The sequence below is a fragment of the Esox lucius genome, chromosome 21 (genome assembly GCF_011004845.1).
Source record: "Esox lucius isolate fEsoLuc1 chromosome 21, fEsoLuc1.pri, whole genome shotgun sequence".
In the NCBI taxonomy this organism is placed as follows: Eukaryota; Metazoa; Chordata; class Actinopteri; order Esociformes; family Esocidae; genus Esox; species Esox lucius.
Genome location: NC_047589.1, coordinates 2,881,114 through 2,901,131, shown reverse-complemented (window position 1 = coordinate 2,901,131; position 20,018 = coordinate 2,881,114). Strand labels below are relative to the sequence as shown.

The 20,018-nt window shown below is 38.8% G+C and overlaps 1 protein-coding gene across 4 annotated transcripts in view; it reads right to left on the bottom strand.

The window, feature by feature from the left end:
• Nucleotides 1-20,018, bottom strand: part of LOC105006661 (cadherin-7) — a 205,428-nt gene that overhangs the window by 105,042 nt on the left and 80,368 nt on the right. For all 4 annotated transcript variants that reach the window (XM_013132042.4, XM_020045166.2, XM_020045164.3 and 1 more), the window contains one exon: nucleotides 12,091-12,210. In XM_013132042.4, coding sequence (XP_012987496.1) covers nucleotides 12,091-12,210 — 120 coding nt within the window. The remainder of the gene's footprint in view (nucleotides 1-12,090; nucleotides 12,211-20,018) is intronic.

The following is a 20,018-nucleotide window of genomic DNA, read 5'->3' as shown; positions in this document are numbered from 1 at the left end:
TCCAGTGTGTTTGTTTGGCTCCTTTTTAAATAATAATGATAACAGTAATCAACCAAATGGCTCTGATCAAAAGGTAACATACCCATGAATGTTTGGCCTTGTTACAGACAAATAAGGTGACACACAGGTGAAAATGCCAATAAAAGATTCATTTCCCACACATGTGGCTTTTTAAATTGCTATTAGTGTCTGTGTATAAATAGTCAATGAGTTTGTTAGCTCTCACATGGATGCACTAAGCAGGCTAGATATTGAGCCATGGGGAGCAGAAAAGAACTCTCAAGGTAATGGAACCTTATAAAGAACGAAAAGGATATAAAAAGACATCCAAAGCCTTGCAAATGTCAGACAGTTCTGTTCAATCATTATTAAGAAGTGGACAATTCAGGGATCTCTTGATACCAAGTCAAGGCCAGGTAGACCAAGAAAGATTTCAGCCAAAACTGCCAGAAGCATTGCTTGGAATACAAAGAAAAACCCACAGGTAACGTCAGGAGAAATACAGCCAGCACTGGAAAAAGACGGTGTGGTTGTTTCGAGGAGCACAATACGACGATACACAATACTTGAACAGAATCCTTCATGTATTGATACTGCTGAAGTCCGGTTACAATATGCTCGACAAGACCTTGACATGCCTCACAGCTTCTGGCACACTGTAATTTGGAGTGATGAGACCAAAATAGAGCTTTATGGTCACAACCATAAATGCTTTTTGGACAGGGGTCAACAAGGCCTATAGTGAATAGAATACCATCCCCACTGTGAAGCATGGTGGTTGCTCACTGATGTTTTAGGGGTGTGTGAGGTCTAAAGGCGCGGGGAATCTTGTGAACATTTATGGCAAGATTAATGTAGCATGTTATCAGAAAATACTGGCAGACAATTTGCATTATTCTGCACGAAAGCTGCGCATGAGAGGCTTTTGGACTTTCCCTAGGCACAAGGCCAAGTTGACCCTCCAGTGGTTACAGCAGAAAAAGGTGGAAGGTTCTGGAGTGGCCATCACAGTCTCCTGACCTTAACATAATCGAGCCACTTTGGCTTTGCAACTCTTTAGTCATGCTGAATAGTTCTTTTTTTATTTAAATTACCTTTGAGGTACTACTTGCACTGTTGTTGCCATCCAGCTGGTTCTATTGCAAGAGGATAGTGATGACCACAGCAGCTGTTTTTATACTTTTCCTCGTTAAATTAGATTTCATTCAGGTAATCAGGCACCCCATTAAGTAAAATGATGTGTGCCTGTTTTGGAATTTAATGAATGGCTGCCATACATGTAGAGATGCTGATTTAAGAAAAAAGCGGAGTGGTCTCTCTGTGTGTGTATATATATTTCTATACACACACACACATCATAAATCATGTCAGAACTTTTTCCACCTTTAATGTGACCTATAACGTGAACAATTCAATTGAAAAACAAAAAATAAAAACCTTACAATAACCTGGTTATTTCAGTTTGTTTTTCAATTGAATTGTTCACATTATAGGTCACATTAAAAGTGGGAAAAGTTCTGACATGATTTAACTTTTAACATCACAAAAAACAGGCATTTTAACAGGGGTTTTTAGTCTTTTTATATCCACTGTAGGTGAATAACAAGATCATTCTTCTTAATTGAAAAACAAATAGTGTAAATAGTGTAAGCCAGTAAACTGCTCAATTAGTAAAATTACATAAAGCTGTCCTCTTCTAAATATGAAGTTTCTGACATGCTATTGCTACAACAGAAATACGGTCAGTAAAGCAAAGTCATTATTTAATGTTACCTTCCATACAGCACAAACAAATAAAAAGTGCATAAACTTTTACAACAGAGAGAAAACCACAGACGCTTCTTAAATGCTTCAGTTTCCAGAAAATAACTTATTCGGCCGAGAAGCTGGTTTATTTTGAACGCCTGATGCCTTCAGGTTCATCAAGGCATGTGTGTCTTTGAAATTACTTGATGTGTGGATGGGTAGATGAGTGGATGGATCCATCTGTCCATCTGCTTCCATACCCTGTATCCCCTCTTCCCACCATTCCTCTATTCATCCATCCATCCATCCATCGATTCATCAAGTTCACTGCTAGTGTCTCCCACCGTCTAACCTTGTAGCCAATTAAAGAGCATAAACAGCGCTCCAGTGTTGGCTGTTGAAACACCTGTTAACCCTGTTTGCTGACATGCATCAGAGAGCTTACTTCAAGCCTTCAATCCAACACAGGTCCCTCAAACCATGCTAGGTACAAAACAAAACAAACTTTCCCTGCTTTCTCAACTCTATCCAGCACTACCACCACAGGGATGAAAAACAATGTTCTGACTAGAAAGAACAAAACAGACTTTAAGCATTTCAGGTGTAGAAGAAGTTGGCTAATGGCTACATTCAAACAACAATGAAAACAACAACAACAATCTGAGGAATGTTAGGAGGACATGAGCCCTTGGAACACACCTCAGGTTTACCTGGGCTGTCAGCTCCTAGCTTTCCCTGTCCAAAGTCATCCTATTGCCGTTCTAGTTGCTGCTTGATGATTACTGCTACTACCGCTCACAGCCCACGCTTGTCCACTTGGTTGTGCAGCTGATGTGGATTCTATCCACAGTAATGAATGTGAATACAGTCCACAAGCATTTACTGACCTGCTGGTCATCTGAACATGTAAAAACATTGATGTGGGCCAAAAATGTAATGTTCTTTTATAATCTTTGTCCAGCACAGCCAGAAGAGGACTGGTTGGGGTTTAAAACTGGGCATCTATATAACCACTTTGTAACAACTGCTGATCCAAAAAGGCCTTGATGAATTGGGATTGATTAAACAGTGAAAACAACAAAAACAGCTACAGAAACAATAAGAGCACAGCACACACCCCCCCCCCAAAAAAAAAAAAGAAACACCTGAAAGAATATATGTTAAGTACGTGCAGCCAGCAGTAAACCAAGTAAACGGTCTCACTATGCAAAAACAGCCTTTTATACAATCGATGTACTAATTTAATATCACCAGAGAAATGTAGTCTGTGGTTAATGATGCCATGAGTCCTGATTCGGCCTGTGGGGGTAAAGTTCTGAAAAAAAAGTATTTTTTCTAACTCCTCTGCCTGGTATCATGCCTGGCTTGCAGCTTATTTTTCAGAGAGCGATAGTGCTAATCCACGTGGTTACGTTGCCAGGCTGTTGTTTGTCTGCTGGGTGCCAGCCCCCCTACTCTCTATCTCTGTTACCCCAGCGCCATGCCGGTGTCATTCCTGGGGAGAGGCGATGATTAAAATCCTTCTGTCGCTGCCGCGGCACAACCCCATGTCTGCAGCGCCCTGTGACTGCCTCTGCCTCCGGTGCTGTCGAAGCAAACGCATGGTAGCTGCTGCACATTTATCTAGCAGTCTCAGCCGACCCAGCGCTCATGGCAGAGTACAGGCCACGCTCCCTGCAAAAAGCCTGGGATGCTTGACATTTTTCTTGGGAAGAGGAAATAAAAGTGTGGAGACTAGAGCGCTTTACTAGGAACCCCTCTGGCCTATAGCATCTGTGTGGTTATGAGAGATAATGATGATGGCGATGGACACTTAAACAAGAGGGGTGTGATTCTCAACCTCCAGTCTGACTACATTCACCGATGTAAGATGTAAAATGAACTCTAAACTGGAAATGGTGCAACCATTTCCAGTTTTCAAAGCATCTTAAAATTGAAAGATTCCTATCTAGACAACCGATACATATTTGAATGGCAACTGATTACTGTCCTACTTAAAAAGACATATGGATTAAACTATTTGGAAGCTTAAGTATGATTTGTACTGTATTCTTTTTCAGTTTATGCAACAATACCAGAAGTTACATTAACAAATGAATGGAGGAAATGCAACTACACTGTTTATGCCTATAACTTTACAGTAAAGCTACAAAAATAAACAAAGATGTTTTATAAAATACATGAATAAATACATGTTTTTAAAAGACAAAGGATAAATCTTTCATGCTCTGTTTTGATTCCTGCCTGCAGTGGTAATATACACTGTCTCCCTTTCTTCTCCTAAAAGCTTTGGGGGACGAACTCTTAGGTTATGATATCTTTCTCCTCAAACAACCTGTTTTTACAGCCACAATGTATGGGGTATTAGAGGGCCCCAGAGTGGGGCAATGGTTAAGTCCCTGCCTTACATTTAGATACATCACTTGGAGACCAGAGTTTAAATCAGGCTCGTAGAGTAGCCCAGGGTCCCATTGAGGGTGGAACAATTGGCCAGAACTGTTGGGGAGTTAGCAGTTAGGTTGCCTACCTCATTGACAGGTTGTGGCATCAGGGACACGTCTGAGCCCAATAAAGATGGAAGTCAGGAAAGTGCGTTCCTTCCAGCATGTACTTAATACTTAATACATTGGTTTATTTATTGATGAGAATATAACTTTTGAGGCAACACACATTTCTATGTCAAATCATCCACCCACATCACACAAGTATTTATGTGGCCTTCTCAAAATTTACAGTATTCCTGTTATTACTAGAAGAAGTGTATATATTATTAAATTAACAGTAGTAATGTAGTAATGTTGTGAATATGTGTAAGCTACAGATGCGCTTGCTTTTTTACAGTAAGGTGTGCAGGATGAGAGCACAACACACTCAGATGCAGAGTTCAGTATATTTCAGTTTTTTGTTTTCATCTGTGTGGAAAGTCACACTTTTTAAATGGTGCTCAAACTTAGGAGAAGTTGCTGTCTATATACAGAGAGACATGCACAGCCCTTTCAGTTCCATGGAGGGTCTTCCACACTGCGTTACATCATTAAGCTACATGCAACGGATGAGTAGGCTCTGCAGAGACGCAGTCCATTGCTTCGGTTCAGAATTCCAGAGTTAATTCCGGCTTACACTGAGTGTTTTCAAAGTTGTATGTTGTTCTGTAAAGATTTCTATCTGTTGATGGATTTTTGAAACAAGTTCCCTTCAATGCTCTGTTTTTATTCGTTTGTGATGATGGCCTATTTTTTCTTTGACCTTTTTCACAGTTTAATATAAACAGTTAGTTAATGAAATATTAGTTAAGCAGTTGTGGTTATTATCATTGTCATATTAATTATCTCAGCATGGCAATCACAAATTATTGTTCGCAAGCTTTGCTATTCAAAACATATTATATTTGGGCACATCGGCTCCATAAGCGTTATGAAAATGAATTACATACAGTAATTCATTCACATTGCAGTTTCTCTTTCATTGCACAGTTTTAATAAAGTTGCCAACGAAAATGCTGACAGGCTGGACAAAAAGTTCATTGAATCAGTGAAACTTAACATTGATCATGTCAGTGAATTACATGTAACATTATTTGCATGCCAGAGAGAATGTAACATTAATAGGTTATAAGTGATAAAATATAATAGTCTGTATGACCACAGGCTAATATAGCCCAAATCTTATACTGGGGCTGAGATAGCCCTGGGTTAAGAACAATGCCTAAAGTCAAAGTGAAAGTAATATTTAGAAATTGTTCTAAATAAATGACAAATAACGGAAAATAATTAATTGGATAAGTGTTTGGTAGATACACCATTTGTCAATAATTACAGCCATGGGTCTATTAAGATAAGTCTCTACCAGTTTTTGACTTTTTTGCCCATTGTTCTTTGCAAAATTCCAGAAGCTCCATTGGGTTGGATGGGGACCTTTGACTGAGCCACTCGAGGGCAATTACCTTTTTTGTTTTTAAGGCACTCCAGTCTGGCTTTGACAATAATGCTTGGGGTCATTGTCCTGCTGGAATATGTATCTTCTCCCTTGTCTCAGGTCTCTTGACATCAGCAGGTTTTCTGTCAGGATTTCTCTTTACTTTGCTGCATCCATTTTGTCCTCTATCTTCACAAGTTGTCCAGGCCCAAACGCAGAAAACCATGCCCATAGCATGATGCTGCTTTCACCATGCTTCAAATTAGGGATGGTGTTCTCAAGATGATGCAGTGTCAGGCTTGCGCAAAATATAGCTGCTTTAGCATTGAGGCCAAAACATCAGACCATGGAATCTTCTTCCTCTTGCTAAAGCACCCCTCTAGCCAAGATTTGATGTTTAGATTTTTTTTGTACATCTCTTTTGAAGGCCACTCTACTGAAGCACCCAGTCTGTTGTTGCAGTATGCACCGTATCGCTAGCTCAGCTGTGGAAGACCGTAACCATAGGCCCCTTTGTGGCCACCCTGAAAAGTTAAATACATACTATCTTTTACTGTAAACTATGGACAGTGCTTGACTTGAAATTAAATAAGCTACATTTTCCAAGACGGCCCATTAGACCAAAGTGTGCCCTCAAATTACCAAAATAACTGGCTGTATCTGTTTGGTATCACATGTAAATCGAAAGAAAACAGCTGGTTTGTGATCCCATAGTTTAAAACATCTCCTACCATGGTGCACTTGATCAAGGCACCAAGTACAATAACTGTTATGTTAGCCTGCAGTATAAAACACCTATCATCAGCGCCCTTTATCTGCAGAGCTTCTGGGTGAACAGACATTTCATCCAAAACTGAATCATACCTACAGAATGCTTTTCAAGGCATTTTCCTTTGACGTTGAGGCTGAAATGTTGTTAGAATGGGGTTTAGGTGGGGGCCTATAAAGTTGCTGTTCTGATGGATTGTGGCCACAACCAAATAGTTGTCTTTCTTAAATGATCCCCAAATTCAGCCAAATGCTTAGGCAATATTATTTGAATAATAATTAAAGGCATAAGGTTAGTAAGGGTATTTGTCTCAGGACCAGTTTGTGAAGAGGTTCAGAGGGGAGGAACCTGGGTTCACTGGGGTTTTGAAGGGAGATGGGGAATGCAAGGAGAAACATTCTAATTTCTAACAACTTGGAACAGCACATGCTATGTCTTGATAGGAAATGAGCATGAGAAACTTAACACAACAAAGATGTGCTGACTAGGATAGATAGGGAGTGCTGCCTGTTACTGAAGGGCCCTGTATATTCTGTCCATACTTCCTGCTAGGAGTTGCCCATGTGACTGACATAGGCTATTTGGATAGGTCCATTGACCATAGGTTGGAACATACCATACACGGGTCTGTTTTAGGATAAACCTTTCTTACTGGAGGGTATTAGAATGTATAATGGTTGGTAATGACCAGGGGCCACCTCCTATGCAACCTGGTATAAAGGACTGTTTTAACTCTGTAATTATTGGAGGGAGAGAAAATGAGAAAAATGGAAGGTCAACATCAGACTCATGCTGAATAAAGATGGCTCTCCCCGGACTTCCAGTTGCATTTATTTTGTTCATGGATCAAACTTGGACAGAATCAGTCTTAACAGATGTTTGCTTGTGCACTGTTAGGCAGGACTTACAGAGTAGGGAGTAAACACGAATGACTACATTACTGCTATATTGAAAAAAAGTACCTGTGAAGTGCAAATAAAGTATGGGAATAAAGCTGCAAAAACAATTACTCAACTCACACACTGACTATCGATAGTCCTAAAGCTCAAAATAAATAAAAAATGCAAACGGCAAAAACTAAATTAACAGCAAATTTTAAATGTATCGCATATGTTAACTTTGACAGCCCTAACAGATATGCAGTAAGGTAACCATGTTCCCAGAAACATCCTCCCAAATGGGATGAACAACGTTGGGACTAGGTTAACAGCAAAGCATTTTATGGGAAAACAAATCAGCTTGGCATGAATTCGATCTGGAGGGGCAATGCCTGGCTTTGTCTCCCCTGGGGCCGGGTCTGTTGATGACCCAATTTAGATCTACCGCAACACACGGTTGACTCCCAGACTTTGAAGAACACTGCCAACTGTCTTGTGTTACACAAGACCTAGAGTAGATTATATAGAAATGTTATGACAACACAGGTCAGAATGTATACGGGTTCAAAAGTTTGGGACCACTTCGAAATGATCTTGTTTTCTGTGAAAACACATGCAATTAGTTTAAATAGAAATTATAGAAACATTAACAGGAAGTAATTGCCAGGTCAGAAATAATGTTTTTTAATTGTGTCCTTCAAACAAAGAATCATCCATTTGCATCAATTACAGCCTTGCAGATCTTTGTGCATTCTAGTTGTCAATTTGTTGAGGTAATCTGTAGAGATTTCACCCCATTTGTCCTGAAGCAACACCCACAAGTTGGATTGGCTTGATGGGCACTTCTTATGTACCATACGGTCTAGCTGGTCCCACAACAGTTCAATAGTGTTGAGATCCGGTAACTGTGCTGGCCACTCCATTACAGACAGCATACCAGTAGACTACTTCTTCCCTAAATAATGATTGCATAGTTTGGTGCTGTGCTTTGGGTCATTGTCCTGTTGTAGGAAGAAATTGGCCCCAATCAAGCGCCATCCACAGGGTATGGTGTTGCAAAATTGAGCTTTCCTTCTCCAAGATCCCTCTTACCCTGAACAAATCTCCCATTGTACAATCACCAAAGCACCCTAGACCATCACACTGCCTCCACCACACCTCCAATCTTCCTCTGTCCAGTGTCTGTGTTGTTTTGCCCAACTCTGTCTAAGAAGGCCAGCATCCCAGAGTCACCTCTTCACAGTTGACTTTGAGACTAGTGTTTTGCGGGTACTATTTAATGGTGCTGCCAGTTGAGGACATGTGAGGCATCTGTTTCTCACACTAGACACTCTAATGTATTTGTCCTGGGTCAGTGCACCGAGGCCTCCCACTCCTCTTTCTACTCTGGTTACAGCCAGTTTGCACTATCCTGTGAAGGGAGCAGTACACAGCGTTGTACGAGATCTTCAGTTTATTGACAATTTCTCACATAGAATAGCTTTAATTTCTCAGAACAAGAATAGACTAATGACCTTAAGAAGGTCATTAGTAATTTACACCTAATCATTAACTTTTGTAGAATTCTCTTTTGTCTTAATTTTCCTTCAGTTTCAAAGCCTGACCAAGGATCATTCAAGAGTGGGATTAATGTAAGTTCAATGACAAGGTAAGATTGTTCTCCAGGAAACCTCCACAGCACAAGGTTTGCCAAATTATGCAAGCAACACATTTCTTTTTTTCTTATAAATAGTTCCCAACATAAAACTAATGTTCCCTTACAGTACTTGATTTTGAGTGTCAACGACTTAAAATAAAATATCCAGAATAAAGTTTGTATAGAAAGTATATTAATATGGTATTTCCAATGGAATGTAGCAAGGGTGCATTGTACTGACAAACATGGACAGCAGATTAAGTCTGTATGTGTGTGTGCGGGTGTGTGCGTGCGCAGTGTGTGCTAGCATGGCATGCTTGTGTGGGTATACAGACATTTGATTTTAACAGATTAGAGAACACCCACAGTTGAAAGCTCCCAAAAGGCCATGCCAATATCTTAATCAGAACCGGATTACCTGGTTTTGGAACCATCCTCCTATCTCAGTGTGTGATATATTACAGCCTTGACATCCAATGAGCTGAAAGAACATGTAGGGAGCACTAGACTGGCCTTGACCTTTATTTGAGCATTTTACATTTCATGTAATCATCTCCTTTCTCATGACTAGAGTAGCTGAAAGAGATGACAAAGTTATGAACATTGCCATCATAAAGGTAGCGCTTACGTCAAATTGAAATACCCCCTTTAAACATAATTAATCCTTGCACAGGTCTGGCCTTTCCGCTATGTCCCACAGTTAGGATGGAGAGGTTTGAGGTTGGCAGACATAGCTGGTTGGCATTGCCAGTGTGCTTGAGATCTCATCTTTGCCTCCAAGTGTGTGTATATGTGCGTGTGTGTTGCTGGGACGGTGTGTTATTAATCCATGTTATTCATGGTTCATTACTAATGATGCCATTCAAACATGCCTAATAGGTATCATAATAAACAGTAGACATGCCAGTCATTCATAGGTACGTTTAGCTAGTCTTTCATCAATCAACACACAACCCTTAAGGTCCTGCGTTTTGCAGTTTCCTAAGCTACATTTCAAAATGTAGGCTTAGTAGGCCCCCCACATTCACAGCAATTTATGAATATTGCCGACATTATGTATTACTTTTATAGCATGGAAGTTATTGGAGCTATTCAGGATTAAACCCATTTTTCCCAAGGGCAACTTGAGGATTCATTTTTGGATTAGGATGCCCAGTAGTGCGACTTCCTGGATCGAAGTGAACCAGGATACCAGCACTCCAAGTTCAGGTCATGTGACATTGTCAACCCCCCGACCACATATCCTCAACCACTTAATCGTTGGTGCCGAATTGCTGTGCAGTTAGAGCTTAAGGAGTGTATTTTAGCTTTAGCACTTTGTCAAAGTCACCCCATTGCTCAGACACAGTCTTTTCAACCAATTACTCTAATTAGCAGCTTGCAGAGACATAAAAACAGGATTCAAGTCAGTCCCTTTTTTCACAGCTTGTCAATGTTTTTATAATTGTGTAAAACACAGTACATCACCAGTGATGGCATATGCGCCTTAGAACTGGCTACAACCAGTCGATATTGTCTAAACACACATTATTATTATTATTATTATTATGGGGGTTTGTTGTTTTCTGGAGCCAGAAAAAGTTTGATTAGGTTTTGGGGTATTCCTCAATGCTGTGTCTTTTAAGGGCATTTGAATTCAGATCAGATACAAAAAAGTTGGGTGTCACTTACAATTCATTTGTGATATATCTGCAGTGATAGCAAGAGGCCGCAATGTCAAGCAATCCAAAGTTTGTAAATTAAAAACCTCTTCCTACATTTACTGATAACAGTATGCATCCGGCCTTTTGCACGACTTGGTTTATCAATTATTATGAAAACACTTCCAAGAGAGGAACATCTACTCTGGAACAGCAGGAAATATGTAAAACATGCCAGCCAATGGGTATGGCTTTCAGAGGAGTCAAAGAGCAGCCTTATACCTGCATTTATGACTTTTTCATTTCATTGCACTTATTACAGTAAATAATATGTAGCCCATTTAAGTAATCACAACCTATTAAAACAATAGGGAATGTAACATTTCAAGATTTAAAGAGCCTACTTACACAATGGAACACGCATCATAGCTTTGCTGCTGTTAGTGTGTGGGCTTCTTTGAATTGAGTCTTCAGTAAAAAAATAACTATGCAGACCAAGTAATGGGCCTTTATGAGGCAGACATGCTGCTTGAACATCACTTAAGCAAATGTCGGCTCTCACTCTGATTGGTATTGATGTCACGAAGTCTCACTTGAGACTTATTGCTAAGCTGAAGTGGTCTCGCTAACTTTGTTAAAGATCATTGTGAGGACACATTCAAGTAGTCAAATCTCCATCAATCTTGTTCCAAGCACAGGCTAATGTGCCAGGCTTCACAGCATGGCTTGACAACGCTGCCAACAAGTCTGCATGCACTTCCTGAAACACAAATCCTTTGAATAAGTGGACTGACTGGTTGATACTTGCCACCAAGTGCTATGGACTCTGTAATAAGCTGACTCTTAATTAAGAAATAAGTTAACATTATCCAAAGTAGAGAAAGAAGTTTCTATTGAAATAAGTCAGTGAGTTCAATCATGGACAGATTTTTAAAACCCCAGCATGTAAGCAGATCTCCCCAGGATGTGTTGCTGGGAAAAAAAGATGGTGATAACCCAGAAAAGATAGAACAACACACAATTTTCAATTTTCTTCCCAGAGTTCTTTGCATGAGGCCAGCGTCCCCCACAGCAGGGTTGTGGCTAATGAGCCAACTAGCTAGCTGAAGCTGAGGACAACAACCATACTATCCTATGTAGCACGCCAAGAGTCAGAACAACCACCTCATATCCCAGCCTTGTTATGCAGCTCCTTAGCTTTAAACTGTATTTGTTGAATGCTTAAAATACGTATTGAGATGGAGAAAATGTATGATCGCATCCAGTATTGCGACAAAACATAGTTTGGTTAGTTTGTATGCAGTATCTGCAACAATGTAAACTGACACAGGAACAGCATGAAAACGACTACATTTTTAATAACATGAAGCCTTTGAGTGGAAAACTTGTAAAATCTTGTAAAAAAAAAAATGAAATCTTTGTAACAATGACTTGAATATATTTTCATACAGTAAGAAGTCTAGACTGGATTTCAACAGTTATTCCTCTCAACAGTTAGCAGCTAACCTGTTTTTGGGTCCACAGAGAAATAAGGCTGTCCACTGATGATGCTGTAGACCACTCTGGCACTGTTCCCATAAGTGGGGTCATCTGCGTCTGTGGCTGCCACTTGGACCACTGTTGTTCCTGTGGACAAAGAGTCCGCAATTAGTTAGCAAGACAACATCAGCTGTTGTCTAGAGCTAGGTATACAGACAACTTTCTCACATCAACAGAAAGTTAGAAATGTATAGTTTCCACAAAGCTATAAATGTTATAGTGTCTATTCCATGGAAAACACAGAGTCAAAATGTTATAGGCTACAGTCTTAGCAATCATAATATTACACTTTTGAAGTTTGATGTAAATGTAATTTCAGACACTACAGTTTGTTTTGTTATCATTGCAGGTTTGAACATTAGACCTGAAAATGACCTGAAAATGGCTGTGCCGCAATGATTCCCATCCAACCTGATTGAGCTTCAGAGGATGTGCAGAGAAAATGGGAAGATAATTAAAGTTTTTCAGTTGTTGCAGGTATGTGTCTACCTCAGAAACCTCACCGCTGCTATCCCTGCATTTCAGTGGCCAGTGGCGTGGTTAGGCCTGGGCGCATTATGACAATGTTGCTACCCTACTACATTACTCCTTTATTTTCTTCGTTGCACATCATAGAATACCATTTAAAACTGCCATTTGTACCTGAACAACTATTATTCCACTTGTAACATACACTACACCTAATACTTGTAAACTTTGTGCCTTAATTGCACATGTAATATTACCATTTGCACTGCATTTGCCTCATTGCACATCTATACATTCAACTTTTCTCAATTTTTATTTGCACTTCTGGTTAGATGCTAACTGCATATCATTGTACTGTACATCCTGTTCATACTTACAATAAAGTTGAATCTAATCTAATCTACAGAGTGGGCCAAGGGTAAGGAGGAACATGGTGTACTAATGGCCTGTGTTAGCCCTACAGAATGTGTGTCGGATGAAGTCAGGACTGCTCGAATGGTTGAGGACAGCTACCTCCAAACCTGACAAACCATCAGAACTTTAGCATTTCTTTGCAACTTTGTAATTTGTTTCGTTTTGTGCTTACACATTCTTTTGTTTCTCCTTGTGAATAATATGCCTTTGGGTATTGCACAATTGTCCACCTCTGTCATTGCTCTGGCCTCGTTACAATTTGTACAGTTGCATACCCTGTAGCTGGGAAACTAAAATAAAAAGACACAACGACTAGAGTTTGATCTGAACCTTACAGAACAAAGTGTACTGAGACAATAATATGGCATGCAAAACAACTGCACCTCAAAGGAGATCCCTGAATAAAATGACATTTCCTGGGATTTTAAATTATATATGTCAGTGTGTGGGTATGAAAAAGTCCATCAAAGAAATTAAGGAACAGGCTGCACTTTATTCGTGATTTTGGAGCTGAGGCCCAGTTTCTAACTTGACAAAGGTAAATGATCAACCGTTGATGTAAAGGAAAGGTAACCTTGGAATAAAAACGTTGTTTTCCTCAAGTGTGCCCTTTGCCATTGTGCATGGTCAGATGAATAGGCTTCTTTATGTTTGTATATTTCACTTTAATAGCCACACATCTCTGGTGGTGTCTTAGGCCTATAATGTAGCACATAAAGGAAAGTGCCTGTCTTACAAAGTAGGTTATATTTTATTTAGCAGCAAACACCCTTATAAAAATCGCACTTTTTTGCATGTGCAATATTTTACAGCCTCTTACAGAATGAAGTGATCATGAAAATGTAAGATTAGACCGCCCTATTTCAAGCCATAAACCAGAATTAACAGACGCTGGCCCAGAATTTAAGCAATATAATAGAAAACGGCTTGGTAGACCTGCAGAAGTTATCGTCAAGCTGTATTCAATGTGAACCCACACTATTATATCATAATCTCTTAGTCATGGCAGGTTATGTTATGGCAATAAAACAACCAAGGTCAAGCAATGCCATTACATTAGTGTTGTGCTATGGTATTCAAAACGCTGATCCCTATAAGTAGCTGTAGATTTTGTCTAGTTCCCATTAGATCCCAGGGACATTTGTGGGATGTTCTCTGGATTTTCTGTCATGGTCCCATGTATGTTTTTTTGTCAAGTACCTGACTTGTTCCTCAGGGCTACTGTATAAAGAAACATTCTCCAAATATCAAACATACACCCAGGTACTGCAACTTGGTTTTTTACAAATTACCTCTTGTAAATATTGCAATTCTACCAGCCCTGGTTAAGTTAATTGTCAAATGATATAAAACTACAGTACATTGTATAGCTGATCTCAACAGACAACCCGGCACATTTTAACAATGTGGTAAAATCCCAAATGGCAGTGAAAATATCCTATAAAACATTTTCTTTACAAATAAATGTGTACTTTTTACAAATGGGTCAACTCAGCCAATCGAGGGACACATTTTGAACTTAAAGGGAAAATCGCCCTCTAGACACTTTAGCACACTGTTTGTTTCTTAGTCAATCTCCCTAAATAACTGAGTGATTGGAGGTATTCCAGACATTTTGCACTGGAAAAGGTATGTCAACTACTGACATATTTAATTGATTTAGCCTTATGTCTCATTTAACAATTAACGCTTTGAAGCAATTAATGTGGCCTATATTCATATTACCGATTGCTGAATCATACTACTAGAGTCTAGATATTGATGTTGTTGCTGAATAAAGCCCATGGACTTGTCATACAATATTCCTATTGGTGACATAATTGCAGGATAACCAGGTAATTTTCTCTGGCTCACTGTAACAGGGCTTTACTGTTATAGGGTTGTAATTTGTTTTTACAGATTCTATTGAGCTAGGTGGTTAGCTAGTTAATATGAGATTGCAAAACAATGCCCGGTCTCTACCAATGATAAAGCAGAAACACTTGTATTTGCAACACATGAGAAAATTCAAAATGTTGATGGCGCATGATCAATACCATATTACCTGAAATACTGTATATGGGTAAATAGAGGAGCAAAATGTCTCTTTAAATTTGGTTAATATGTAGGGTAGAAAAATATATCAGTAACCTGCCAGAGTGATTTAAATTCTATGTACAAAACATGCTATAATTCGTATATGGTTAATCCAAATTGGATTAAAAAAAATATTGTCTTCACCCCATTCTGAGGTGCAGAGTCCTCGAACCGGAGCAGGTTTTCAGCAAGGATCTGTCTGTATATTGCTCCTTTCCTTCGATACTGAGTGTCCCAGTCCCTGCCACTGAAAAACATCCCTACAGCGTAATCCTTCTTCACCGTAGGGATGGTATTGGCCAAGTGATGAGCGAGGCCCGGTTTACTCCTGACCTGACACTTGGCATTCAGGCCAAAGGGTTCAATCTTGGTTTCATCAGACCAGATAATCTGGTTTCTCATGGTCTGAGAGTCCTTTACGTGCCTTTTGGAAAACTCCAAGCCTGCTATCATGTGCTCTATACAGAGAGGCTTCTGTCTGGTCTTTCGACCATTAAGGCCAGATTGGGGGATTGCTGTAGAAATGGCTGTCCTCCTGGAAGGTTCTCCCATCTCTACACAGCAATTCTGAAGCTCTGTCAGAGTGACCATCGGGTTCTTGGTCAATTCCCAGACAAAGGCCCTTCCCCCCCGTTTCATCATTTTTGCAGGGCAGCCACTAGGAAGTGATGGTGGTTCCAAACTTTTCAATTTAAGAATGACGAAGGCCACTGTGTTCTTGGTGACCTTCCCCAGATTTGTGCCTCAACACAATTCTGTCTCGGGGCTCTCCAAGCAATTCCTTCAACATTATGACTTGGTTTCTGCTCAGACATGCACTGTCAACTGTGGGACCTTATATAGACAGGAGTGTGCTTTTCCATGTCCAATCAGTTGAGTTTCCCACAGGTAGACTCCAATCAAAGTTGTAGAAACAACTCTATGGTGATCATTGGAAACAGGATACACCGGACCCCAATTTTAAATTTCATAGCAAAGAGTCTGAATAGTTATTTTAATGTGAGATTTCAGTTTTTTCAATTTTAACACATTAGCAAACTTCTGCACAAAAAAACAGTTATTGTTTTTTTTATGGGGCTATTTTAGAATAAGGCTGAAATGTAAAAACAAATATTAAGAGGTCTGAATATTTTCCGAATGCACTGTATACTGCTGCAGCAGGGTTTTGGATCCAGCCAAACGCATTTTCAGCAAAATACTCTTGTCATCAAAATCACTAACCATATTGTAAGCTTTAAATGCATTAAATCATTAACACAATTGCAAGTGGTACACAGAAATTACATTCTGTTTGATAATGCATTTTAAAACAGAAACACACAAAATAAATTATTGTAAGTATGACATTGTTTTTTGTTCAGAAATACTTTAAGGACAATACAATTTGATATGTACCAAAGTATTCTATCCATGTGCTATGTTTGTAAACACTATGTAATTGCCCTTGCAATAACACAGTTAGCCTTGGTATAAAAACCACACTGCAGGAAGGATAATTGGTCAGGCTCTAAATTTGAAGGAAAATGATGACCAAAGAGCATTATAAAGAAACTCTAAATGCACAGATTTGGAAAAGGGCACAAAATAATATGTGCAGCAAACATTTTTAACACTTTATCACAGCATCATGATGTTAAAATACTACTCATCAGAAAGGTCTGGGCAACTTGTTAAAACTGCAAGATAATCTGCTTCAGCCCACTAAAAACCTTGGGAAGAAATTGAGGTGTCTGTGGTACAAAGATCACAAGCACAAGGCCAGAGAATCATTGTATTAACTCAAGAACAAAAAGGCAAGTATCCTACTGTGCCCCAGTCAAAACCCTGATCTCCATTCATAGTCCTGATCTCCATTTATAGTCCTGATCTCCATTCATAGTCCTGATCTCCATTCACAGTCCTGATCACGAGTTAAAGTCCTGATCTCCATTCATAGTCCTGATCTCCATTTATAGGCCTGATCTCCATTCATAGTCCTGATCTCCATTCATAGTCCTGATCTCCATTCATAGTCCTGATCTCCATTCGTAGTCCTGTGGCGCTACTTGAAAACCTGAAGGACACTGAGTAAATTTGCCAAGAACAATGACTCAAAATAACTAAAATCTTTCTATGACTATCAAACATGCTATAGATACAAAAGTTGGCTTTATCAAATATTGAGGTTGAATAATTATTGTTTACATGTATTTCCCAAAATAAAAACAATTTCACCTTACAATAATTGCTTTTGTATGTCAGTGTTTTAATATATATATATATATATATATATATATATATATATATATATATATATATATATATATATATATATATAAAAAAGTGTAAAACTGTAACTCAATAAATTAGAGAATAGGTCAGGGGTTTATTCTTTTGCTAGGCACTGTATATTCTTAATCAAATAGGGTAATTTGAAAGAAGAAAAATACCATATTAGATCTCAAGAATTAGTCTCAAAATACCTTTTTAGGTTAATAACAAATATGGATTGGAATATATAGTATCATGAACTCTGTCAACTACAAGATTTTAGACCAGAACCTGACTGTCTCTGCCAGAAGGCTAAACTGGGTTCTTGGAACCACACAACAATGGCTCATTGACCATTAAGCATTTGCTATGGCCATCCCAGTCCTCTGGCATAAACCCCATCAAAAATATGTGGGATGAGCTATAGAGATGAATCCACGAGCGAAAACCAAACACTCTGAAGAATCCAGAGTGATTCTGCATCGATTTTGCATTGATAAATGTTCTCAGATCCCATCCCAATGTATGTGTTATCCACACCTCATCAAAAATGTAAGGCAAAATGGTATCTTGCCAGGGAATGGTGCAATAAGTACCAAATGCAGGGGTGCAAGTAAATGTTTCTGAGATAATTTTTTTCCAAATAAAACGATATGTTTAAGAAATAAAAACTTCTTCCATTTTCTAATAATTGCGACAACAGTTGTTGCCTTCTGACCAAGCTGCGTGCCTATTGTCCTGTAGCCAATCCCAGCCTTGTGCAGGTTATCCCTGATGTCCTTACACAGCTCTCTGGTCTTGGCCATTGTGGAGAGCTTGGAGTCTAATTGATTGAGTGTGTGGACAGGTGTCTTTTATACAGGTAACGAGTTCAAACAGGTGCAGTTAATACAGGTAATGAGTGGAGAACAGGAGGGCTTCTTAAAGAAAAACTAACATGTCTGTGAGAGCCAGAATTCGTACTGGTTGGTAGGTGATCAAATACTTATGTCATGCAATAAAATGCAAATTAATTATTTAAAAATCATACAATGGGATTTTCTGGATTTTTGTTTTTGTTTGAGATAAAAATTACAGACTTCAACATGCTATTTATGTGGGAAAACCTGCAGAATTGGCAGTGTATCAAATACTTGTTCTCCCCACTGTATAAAGAAATGTATCTTTCATCAAAAAACAAAAACATCAACATTCTAGTTACATTCCATCAGGCTCAAATGAATTTCAGTTATCCCCATATAATGGCTTTGAATTGTAAACGTGGCCTTTCAGATTTTCCATTGTGTTGTCTGGTGTTTTTCTAATGCGTATTTGCAGTGTGGAAATTGCTTGGGAAACTCTATTTACAGCAATATTTACAACAGTCAAGGTCACGAATAAGAATAGCCAGCCTTCAAGAGTGGCTGTCCAAAATGGATAAACATCCTCACATCTGAATATATTACACGGTGCAGCTGTCTTTTGCCTGTCTTTGTCACTTCACTACGTGTCTGTCTTCATTCATGTGATTGATCAAATTCACACATTTTCATTTATTTCCAGTGAATACTGACAAAACAGGGGTTGCTAATCAATTCTGCTTCTCAGGGTGACAGAAATGAAAATAAATATAGCATGTCTAATTTGAATGGGCGACAGGTATTTATCAAAACGTTACAGGCACAAGATGGGATACAACTGCTACCATAAATAATTATCTCCAAGAAACCATAATTCTAACTGTAAGCAGTTTTTGGGGGGATTTCATCTGCATTTCATTCTTCTGTAGTTAAACAAAATGTGTAAAGGGAGAGAAGATTCCTATGATGCCTCTACTTAAAGTAGGAGAAAATCACACCATTAAAGGTTAGTTTTATGCTAACTGTGTTGACTTAGCTAGATTTGTGATAGACTGGAGACAAAGCCTTATAAAACAATTCCTACTTTTATCCTAATAAAGGCTTACTTTTTATTTTTCATAATCGATTTAAAGGAGGATGAACTGGCCAATCAGCCGTCAACTCTCAAAATTTTTTAACACAAAATAGCAGATTTTTACCTAAATTCATTACAACTTCTGAGAAGGAAAACAACTTTGAAGTATGATAGTGGCAATAGATATCTGAAGCAACTCTATTCCTCTCTAATATTATAATGGATTTCATAATTATATATTAAAACAACAATATTCAAAACCTGCTATTTAAGCTCAACAACTTTGCAACGCCTTGATGAGTATTCAACATTGGCGCCCATGATTAAGTTGATTGTATTAATGCATGTTCACACCTGCTTCCCTCCGTTTGTGATAAGCAGGGATTATTGCTGTAAGACAAATTCTACTTTATTTGTAATTGGCATTTGAAAACAAATGACAAATTTATAACAAAGACAAACTCATAATTGCCCTGCTGTGCTTTGAGCCCATTATTATGTTCTGATCCATACAATCTCGCTCTGCCACAATGGTGCAGTTTATCATTTGCTATATGATTCTATTTCTCCTTACTTTTGGCTTTCCATGACTCAAATCACAGGGAAATAATAATTTGAAGTCTTTAAAATGGTCTTCCCAGTGACTTTATCCTTGTCACCTGTAACCAAAGAAACCCCTTCTATTCCTCTTCTAAAATTAACTGATTATTCCATGTTTGATCTTAGGAGCTCATGAATCAGACAGGAACAATGACAGCTGGATAAAGAAGTGG